Genomic DNA, 10,009 nt, shown 5'->3' on the forward strand with positions numbered 1-10,009 from the left:
GTGTTTAAGACCAAGTTATTGTCGTGGCACCATGACTCTAGTTGTTGCACCTCTGTCCTATAGTTTGTCTCATCATTGTTGGATATAAGTCCGAGCACTGTAGTGTCATCTCCAAACTTAACAATGAGATTGGACGCGCAGGAGGAAATACAGTCATGGGTGAAGAGAGTGTATAGCAGAGGGCTCAGAACACACCCCTGAGGGGCACCGGTGTTGACCACAAGGGTGGAAGAGGTGTTCTTACCCACTCTGACACTCTGTCTACGGTTAGTGAGGAAGTCCACAATCCAGTTGCACAGAGAGGAGTTAAGTCCCAGTTGGTGGAGTTTGGGACGGAGTTTGTATGGCCGGATGGTATTAAAAGCCGAGCTGTAGTCTACAAAGAGGAGCCGTGCATAGGTATTCCTGTGTTCCAAGTGCTTCAGTAATGTGTGCAGCACTGTGGCGATCGCATCCTCGGTTGACCGGTTCTCCCTGTATGCAAACTGGTGCGAGTCCAGGGATGGTGGAAAAGCAGCTCTGATGTGTTTAATGACCAGTCTCTCCAGGCATTTGGCGGGAATGGGGGTGAGTGCCACAGGTCTGAAATCGTTCAGACATGTGACATTTGACTGTTTTGGGATGGGAACGATGGTTGCTGCTTTGAAACAGGATGGTACCAGTGAACAGGACAACGAGGTGTTATATATAGAGGTGAAGACGTCCGCCAGGTCCGCAGCACAGTCTTTTAGCACCCGGCCCAGCACTCCATCCGGCCCGGCCGCCTTCCTGGTGTTAATGCTCCGGAACACACGCCTCAGCTCATGAGTGCTCAGGACCGGAGCAGGGTCGGTTGAGGGGAGAGGGGACAGGACAGGGTCGGTGTTCTCCCTGTCAAAACGGGCATAAAAGAGATTTAGATCCTCAGCCAGAGTAGAACTGTCGGCTGAGGGTGATGGTGTTCTTCTTTTGTAGTCCGTGATAGCCCTGATGCCCTCCCAGACCTGCCTTGGGTTTGTGTTGTTCTCAAACCTGGCCTCGATACGCCTCCTGTGCTGCTGCTTGGCAGTCTTGATGCCTCTTCTCAGGTTGGCCCTGGCAGCACTGTATGCCTCCTGGTCCCCGGATTTGAAAGCGTTGTTCCTTGTTCGAATAAGTTGTTGAACTCCGTGTGTCATCCAGGGTGGATTATTAGGGAACACACGGAATCGTTTCCAAGTTGTTACATTGTCCACACAGAAACAGATGTAGTCCAAGACAGTGGAGGTGTAACTGTCCAATGCGACACGATTGTCAGTGTCCTGCACCTTGAATACATCCCAGTCTGTGCAGTGGAAACAGTCCTGAAGCATCGGAATAGCGTCCTGCGGCCATGTTCTCACGTTTTGGTTGTAATCCCAGTGCTCTTGATCTTTTGTGTGTATATTGGGTGTAGCAGAAGGGAGAGATGGTCTGACAGACCCAGGTGGGGATAAGCCTGGGCTCTGTACGCATTCGCCATGTTGGTGTACACCTGGTCCAACGTTCTATCTCCTCTGGTAGCACACTTCACATTACGGTGGAAATTGTGAAGTACAGATTTCAGGTCCGCGTGGTTAAAATCCCCAGCCGCAATAAAGACACTGTCCGGGTGTGCTACCAGGCTGTTATTGATGCTGCTGCTCAATTGTGCTAACGCTAGCTTAGCATTAGCATCTGGTGGAATGTAAACAGCGCAGATGTAAACGGCAGAAAATGAGTGAGTAATGAAGCACCAAGGATTATCAGGATTATCATTTGGTACCATGGGAGCTGCAGGAATCCTTCATTTTGTTAGTGGAGTCTGTGCACGTGTAATCTGTGAACTCTGGTTCAGATTCAGTGATAAACAATATTATCATTATCTCAGATAAATAAAGGGTTTTTAAGGTGAAGGTCCTATGAAAATTTAAAAAAAATTAACTGGGCATATATCCGTGTGCACAAGATAAATTGAAAATTCTTAATTTGAATGAGCCATGGACAGTGTTACCTTGCTGTTTGCGTGATTACATATGAATGCATATTTAATGAGGCGATTTGGCTCTATGTAGCTCACATGACAGCGCATCGTTTCCTGACACTTTTCTACCTCTGTGCACCAGGTGACAGCAAGGTGTCACTTATGATGGCACTTTAATTAATTTTGTTTGTCCTGTTCACTGATAGTCATGGGCCACTGAGTATCCACGTTCCTGCTGTTGGGGCTGATACAGAGCAGAAAGATAGTGAATTATGTGCATGTGCACGCCTGTGTGCATGTGTATAGGGAGAACGAGAGAGAGAGAGAGCAAAGGCTAGTCTGAGCCATTTTTACTGGTCAGCATTTTTTAGTTTTGCAAAAACAGGTGAACAGTAAGATAAGACAATATAAGATGTGATTTATTTACATCTAATGTTATTATACAATAATAACTCATGAAAGTAAAATAAAATACAGAAAATAAACAACAAAGACAAAAAAGTACAAAATAATAAGACGCTCAAAAAAAGTAAATATGAACGATACCTTCAATAATCCAACCATACCTGTCACGGACCCAGTTCCAGGGATTCGGGGTCCGTGAGCAGTGTGGACTACTATTGTAGTTATTATTATTATTATTATTATTATTATCATTATTGTGGTTGTTGTTATTATGGTTGTGTCTGCTGTCCTGTTTTTCCGTGTTGGTGTACTGTCAGGTGTTTAGGGGTGTGTGCTTGTGTATGTGAGGGTGCGGTCGTGGCAGGCACTTTTAGGCCTGGTGGGTGTGGCCCTGCCAGCTGACCGGTCCCACCCAGGAATCCACACACACCTGGCGCCGATCAAGCCTCGTCAGAGGAGCTTCAAAACAGTGTGGCTGAGAGCTCCTCGACGCTGGATCGTTGAGTGACTTCCCGTCAGTCTTAAGTGTATTGTGCAAGGTTAGTGCAAGTCTACTGTTAGGTTTTGTACTCACGGCTGCCTTTGGTATACGTGTTTCCTCAGGAGGAATTGTGGCGACCAGGAGGCAGCACACGGAGAGTACACAGGGAACGGAGACAGAGCACGGAGCACGGGATAAAGGAGAAGACACGGAACGGGAGTTGGGATCGCACGGGGGGATTTATTGTTGTTTGGATTGTCACCACTGTAAATAAACACTGTTGCACTGTAGAGTCCTGCATTTTGGGTCCTCCTTTCCCCACATCCCCACGGTCTGCCAGCGAGACCGTGACAGAACGATCCAGCCACTATGGACCCGACTAGTGCTTGGAGGGCCTCCGTGCTGCCGTTCCTCGCTGGCAGCCTACCCGTCGGCCCACTCGTCTGTTTCCTCCCCGCGGACGCCTCGGTCTCGCAGAAAACGCTCCAGCCGGTCCCGGGAGGATTACTACGAGCCTGCCAGCAATCTGCTTACACCTGCACAAGCTTTTTACAAAATGTTAGGAATTATCATCGTGCCACCTGACTCACCCAGCATTTCCACATCACAGCAGGAGCAGCCACTTCAGAATCCGCCCTCGTCACATTCCGCCAGCGACGCTCCCTCTTCAACAGGGAGGCAGCGAACACGCAGCCAGCACTCACAGCTCCAGCAGGAGCCAGGGATTCGGCTCAAACAACCGCCTAGGGTGAGTGACAGAGTCTCCCTTCATTCACCTTTCGTGCCTAGGGATAAACAGACTGTTTCCCCCAAGGCTGTGAATGCCAGCTCCGTGAACCCTAGAGCTCGTGTTTCTCCTGTTTGGGAGGATGACAATGTTAGTTTTGAGAACGAGTTTTTTCCTCCTGGTTCAAGAGACTGTGCTCCTGATGTTCCTTCGGACCCAGGAGTTAGGACCGTTTCGTCTAGAACTGTTTATTCTGGGGCTATGTTTATACAGCCAGCTGCCCAGCCTGTAGCCGTAGCACAGCCAGCTGCCCAGCCTGTAGCCGTAGCACAGCCAGCTGCCCAGCCTGTAGCCGTAGCACAGCCAGTCCAGTCAGCCTCTCGTCTTCATCCTCAGTTGGAGGCTGATATGCCTGCTGGAACTACCCTGCCATTATGTCACCCGCCTGTTGTTTCTACATCGCTGTCCAGTCTACCACGAGTAGCTGCCGCACCATTATCACCTCCGCCCTTTGCAGCTACTTCTCCAACAGCGTCCCATCAGACTGCAGCGACCGCAGAACTCTCGACTTCACCATCCACATCACCCGCTCGACCGTCATCTTCGCCACCTGCAGCTTCCGCATCGCCATCTTCACCTCCGGATCAACGACCATCTATACCCGCGTCGCAGCCGGAGGAGCGGCTCAGCGAGCGGGAGGAGCCCGCGTCGCCAGCTGTGGAGCTCAGCGAGCCGGAGGAGCTCAGCGAGCCGGAGGAGCTCAGCGAGCCGGAGGAGCTCAGCATGCCCGAGCAGGAGCAGCTCAGCGAGCAGGAGCAGCTCAGCGAGCCGGAGGAGCTCAGCATGCCCAAGCAGGAGCTCAGCGAGCGGGAGGAGCCCGCGTCGCCAGCTGTGGAGCTCAGCATGCCCGAGCAGGAGCAGCTCAGCGAGCCGGAGCAGCTCAGCGAGGCGGAGGAGCTCAGCGAGCCGGAGGAGCTCAGCGAGCTGGAGGAGCTCAGCGAGCGGGAGGAGCCCGCGTCGCCAGCTGTGGAGCTCAGCGAGCAGGAGCAGCTCAGCGAGCCGGAGGAGCTCAGCATGCCCGAACAGGAGCTCAGCGAGCGGGAGGAGCCCGCGTCGCCAGCTGTGGAGCTCAGCATGCCCGAGCAGGAGCAGCTCAGCGAGCCGGAGCAGCTCAGCGAGCCGGAGGAGCTCAGCGAGCCCGAGGAGCTCAGCGAGCCCGAGGAGCTCAGCGAACCACCAGCAGAGGAGCTCGGCAAGCGGAAGGAACAACCGGCGCTGCCAGCCGAGGAGGGGCTCTCGCTGCCAGCCGAGGAGGGGCTCTCGCTGCCAGCCGAGGAGGGGCCCGCTCAGCCGGAGGTCAGCGAACCGGAGGGACCTCCACGTCTAGCGCGGCCTCCACGCCATCCACGTCCAGTGCGTCCACGTCAGCGACCGGCGCGTCATAGACCATGTGCCACGCCTCGCTGTTGCTCACCGGAGCAGCGACGTTGCCATCGGACCCGTGGCAGGCCACCAGAACCGTTCCGCCGCCACCGGACCCGTGGCAGGCCGCCGGAGGAGCAGCGCCGCCGCCACCGGACCCGTGGCAGGCCACCAGAACCGTTCCGCCGCCACCGGACCCGTGGCAGGCCGCCGGAGGAGCAGCGCCGCCACCACCGGATCCGTGGCAGGCCGCCTGAAGCGTTCCGCTTCCATCATGGGGTTGGAGGTAGGCCGCCCGAACTGTTTTCCCACCACTGCCTGACCCGTAGCGGGTTTTGCCTGCTTGCGGTCCACTGGGTCGGCCGCAAGAACTGTTGTTCCCACCATGGCAGTGGTTGGACATTTGAACTGGGGTTTTGGGGCCCTCCGTCCGGGACCCCCCGCCGCCCGCCCGGGGTTGGTTGTACTGTGGTTTTTGTTTTGTTTTTGTTTTTGGGTCGTCGGGTGCCGACCCTTAGAGGGGGGGTACTGTCACGGACCCAGTTCCAGGGATTCGGGGTCTGTGAGCAGTGTGGACTACTATTGTAGTTATTATTATTATTATTATTATTATTATTATCATTATTGTGGTTGTTGTTATTATGGTTGTGTCTGCTGTCCTGTTTTTCCGTGTTGGTGTACTGTCAGGTGTTTAGGGGTGTGTGCTTGTGTATGTGAGGGTGCGGTCGTGGCAGGCACTTTTAGGCCTGGTGGGTGTGGCCCTGCCAGCTGACCGGTCCCACCCAGGAATCCACACACACCTGGCGCCGATCAAGCCTCGTCAGAGGAGCTTCAAAACAGTGTGGCTGAGAGCTCCTCGACGCTGGATCGTTGAGTGACTTCCCGTCAGTCTTAAGTGTATTGTGCAAGGTTAGTGCAAGTCTACTGTTAGGTTTTGTACTCACGGCTGCCTTTGGTATACGTGTTTCCTCAGGAGGAATTGTGGCGACCAGGAGGCAGCACACGGAGAGTACACAGGGAACGGAGACAGAGCACGGAGCACGGGATAAAGGAGAAGACACGGAACGGGAGTTGGGATCGCACGGGGGGATTTATTGTTGTTTGGATTGTCACCACTGTAAATAAACACTGTTGCACTGTAGAGTCCTGCATTTTGGGTCCTCCTTTCCCCACATCCCCACGGTCTGCCAGCGAGACCGTGACAATACCTGCATTAAGGCCCACGGCACACTGAATGCTTGAAATCTGTGCAAATATTTTGTGCATTAAAAATGTCTTTAATGCAGCTGTTTTCACCAAAGATGTAAGTTTTATTGATTTTTTTTAGCCCGACTCTGCTATCAAGAGTGGTTGGGCTGAAAGTGGTTGGGGTGCAGCTTCCATGGATAGTAAAGGAGGACATGCTGTGGGTTAGTGTGACACAGGAGGTTGCTAGTGATAAGGTGAGATGAAGGAAGATGGTCTGCTATAGTGACAAAAAAAGGTATTTTTCAAATCTTAATAAACAGATCTGACCAATCAGATCAAAGCATTTGGCAACACGCGCCCTCATAACTCAAATCACACACTGGTCTTGAATAGATAATCAAGTGGAACTAGTAAAATAATACTATTTTACCACAGACACACAGCTGGACACTGCTCCAGGTCAGTCGGCTTGCCGAAATGATTTCTCTGCTTCTTCAGATGTGGTCTCAACTCTGCTTTTAAGAGTTTAAACTGCCCCCCTGACATCCAGAAATATGTATAAAAGCCACACAAATCTCATAACATCTCACAAATTAATTCAGGTATTTTAAGAAGCGGCACCGGAGGGTGTGTTCAAATTATAGGGGGAGCACACTCCTCAGCCTCCCTGGGAAAGTCTATGCCAGGGTGCTGGAAAGGAGAGTCCGGAGGATAGTTGAACCTCAATGCAGTTTTCGTCCTGGTCGTTTAACACTGGACCAGCTCTTTATCCTCCCGAAGATACTTGAGGGTGAATGGAAGTTTGCCCAACCAGTCTACATGTGCTTTGTGGACATGGAGAAGGCATTTGACCGTGTCCCTCGGGGTGTCCTGTGGGAGGTGCTTCGGGAACATGGCGTGTCTGGCCCATTGCTACGGACCATTGGATCCTTATACAACCGTTGCAGCTTGGTCCGCATAGCCGGCAATAAGCTAGACTCTTCTCCAGTGGGTGATGGACTCTGCCAGGGCTGCCCTTTGCCACTGTTTCTGTTTGTAATTTTTATGGACAGAATATCTAGGTGTAGCCAAGTGGCGGAAGGCTTTCACTTCAGTGGTCTCAGAATCTCATCTCTAGTTTTCTCAGATGATGTGGGTCTGTTCATCGGGTGATGGCCTCCAGCTCACACTGGAATGGTTCACGGCCGAGTGTGAAGCGGTGGGACTGAGAATCAGCACCTACAAATCTGAGGCCATGGTCCTCAGCTGGAAAAGGCTGGAGTGCCCACTTCGGGTCAGGGACGAGTTCTTGACCCTATTGGAGGAGTTTTAGTATCTCGTGGTCTTGTTCACGAGTGATGGGAAAAGCAAACAGGAGATCGACAGTCCTATCTCCTTTCCGGTGGGAAGCTCAGCCATCTGGGAGGGGCTCAGAGTAGAGCTGCTGCTCCTCCACATTGAAAGGAGCCAGTTGAGGTGGTTCAGGCATCTGATAAGGATGCCTCCTGGGCTCCTCCTGGGTGAGGTGTCCCGGGCATGTCGCATCGGGAGGATGCAGATCCAGGACACCGTGGAGAGATTACATCTCTCGGCTGGCCTGGGAACAGTTTGGTTTTGCCCCAGACAAGCTGGAGGGGGTGGCCAGGGAGAGGGAGGTCTGGGCTTCTCTGCTTAGGCTGCTGCCCCAGCGACCTGGCCCCAGATAAGCGGAAGAAGATGGGTGCATGGAAACCATATTTAATGTAATAAAATTATATAACACCAATAAAAAGTGAAAATACCCTGGCAAAACTAGTAACAAGGATTGTAATCACAGCAATCTACTGTTCATTTTTGATGATATCAATTGCAATTATGGATTTTTATGGGTCACTTCACATAAAAAGGTGGTTTATTTTTTAAATCTTTACTGTGAAAAAAATTTAGGGGGATAAAAACATTTCATTGTAATTGCAATTCATCAGATATGATTCATAAAAAAGTCATGGTTATTTAATTAATATAAACATTGAAAGATGTCAATTCAACATTAGCTTGACTTTTTTTTAGTTACTTTAATTTGTTTAAGATTAAGTTTAATGTGATAATAGTGCTATAATAAAGCATTATTACATTTTGATTTGCTATATTTGTCTTTAAAAACAAATTTTAAAGGATAAAATATGTATTATAATCTCTGCACACTGTCTCACCATTATTCATTATTCATCTAAAATCTTACTTTTGTGAAAAAATAAATATTTGGGCTCCAGCACTGTCACTGAACAACATGAATTGTAAATCAGAATCAGAATCAGAATCAGAATGGGTTTATTGCCAGATGTTGAGGTTTACAACATTAGGAATTTGCTGCGGTGCTTCAGTGCAAACAATAAGAATAAGAATTAAAGTGCTATGTAGAAAGAAAGATATGTGCATGAGATATACATGAGATATATACATGAGAATAAGAATTAAGAGTGCTACGTAGAAGGATATATACATGAGTGCAGGTGGTGATCAGTGCCAGACATGAAATGATGCAGTGACACAGCGTAGGGTCATGTGTGAGTGGCGGGGACAGTCATGTGGTTATTGTTCATGTGTCCAACAGCAGAGGGGAAGAAACTGTTCTTGTGGCGAGAGGTTCTGGTGCGAATGGACCGGAGCCTCCTGCCTGAGGGGAGCAGGTCAAACAGACTGTGTCCAGGGTGAGAAGGGTCAGCTGAGATCCGGGCTGCACGCCGCAGTGTCCTGCAGGTGTACAGGTCCTGCAGAGATGGGAGTCTGCAGCCAATCACCTTCTCAGCAGAGCGCACAACACGCTGCAGTCTCTGTTTGTCCCTGATAGTGGCTCCAGCGTACCACACGGTGATGGAGGAGGTGAGGATGGACTCGATGATTGCAGTGTAGAATTGCATCATCGTCCGTGTTGGCAGGTTGAATTTCTTCAGCTGCCTCAGGAAGTACATCCTCTGCTGGGCTTTCTTGATGACGGAGGTGATGGTGGGCTCCCACTTCAGGTCCTGGGTGATGGTGGTACCCAGGAAGCGGAATGAGTCCACAGAGGTGATGGGGGTGTCAGTCAGGATGATGGGGGGGAGTGGGGCTGTGTGCTTCCTGAAGTCCACAATAATCTCCACTGTCTTCTGGGCATTCAGCACCAGGTTGTTGTGGCTGCACCAGGACACCAGACGTTCAACCTCCCTCCTGTAGGCAGACTCATCCCCGTCAGAGATGAGCCCAATGACGGTGGTGTCATCTGCGAACTTGATTAGCTTGACAGACTGGTGGGTGGAGGTGCAGCAGTTGGTGTACAGGGAGAAGAGCAGAGGAGAAAGAACACAGCCCTGAGGGGAGCCGGTGCTGATGGTCCGGGAGTCCGAGACATTCTTCCCCAGCCTCACGTGCTGCTTCCTGTCCGTCAGGAAGTCAGTGATCCACCGGCAGATGGGATCAGGCACATTCATCTGGGAAAGCTTGCCTCGGAGATGGTCTGGAAGGATGGTGTTGAAGGCAGAGCTGAAGTCCACAAACAGGATCCTGGCGTAGGTTCCTGGGGAGTCCAGATGCTGCAGGATGAAGTGTAGGGCCATGTTGATGGCGTCGTCTACAGACCTGTTGGCTCTATATGCAAACTGCAGGGGGTCCAGGAGGGGGGCCGTGAGGGTCTTGAGATGGGAGAGAACTAGGCGCTCAAATGACTTCATGACCACAGATGTCAGAGCCACGGGTCTGTAGTCATTTAGTCCAGTGATCCTAGGTTTCTTGGGGACAGGGATTATGGTAGAGGACTTGAAGCAGGCAGGCACATGACATGCCTGCAGTGAGGAGTTGAAGATGCCAGAAAACACTGGGGCCAGCTCGT

At 51.3% G+C, this 10,009-nt stretch overlaps 1 protein-coding gene across 1 annotated transcript; it reads left to right on the plus strand.

Moving 5' to 3' along the window:
* Positions 1 to 3,981: 3,981 nt before the first annotated feature.
* LOC146618236 (uncharacterized) lies at positions 3,982 to 5,583 on the plus strand. Its single transcript, XM_085371470.1, has 2 exons — positions 3,982 to 4,599; positions 4,720 to 5,583. Exons 1-2 carry the CDS (start codon positions 3,982 to 3,984, stop codon positions 5,581 to 5,583), a joined length of 1,482 nt encoding a protein of 493 aa, XP_085227596.1.
* Positions 5,584 to 10,009: the final 4,426 nt, after the last annotated feature.

This window comes from Diplotaxodon limnothrissa, linkage group LG14, assembly GCF_057381915.1.
Source record: "Diplotaxodon limnothrissa isolate DT_005_m linkage group LG14, D_limnothrissa_male_GT1.1, whole genome shotgun sequence".
NCBI classification, from domain to species: domain Eukaryota; kingdom Metazoa; phylum Chordata; class Actinopteri; order Cichliformes; family Cichlidae; genus Diplotaxodon; species Diplotaxodon limnothrissa.

What these genes read in the sequence shown, in the direction of transcription:
- LOC146618236 (XM_085371470.1), top strand. Translation starts at nt 3,982, where the DNA reads ATGCCTGCTGGAACTACCCTGCCATTATGTCACCCGCCTGTTGTTTCT. An exon ending in AGGAGCCCGCGTCGCCAGCT is followed by an intron (nt 4,600 to 4,719) that starts GTGGAGCTCAGC and finishes ATGCCCGAGCAG; the next exon opens with GAGCAGCTCAGCGAGCCGGA.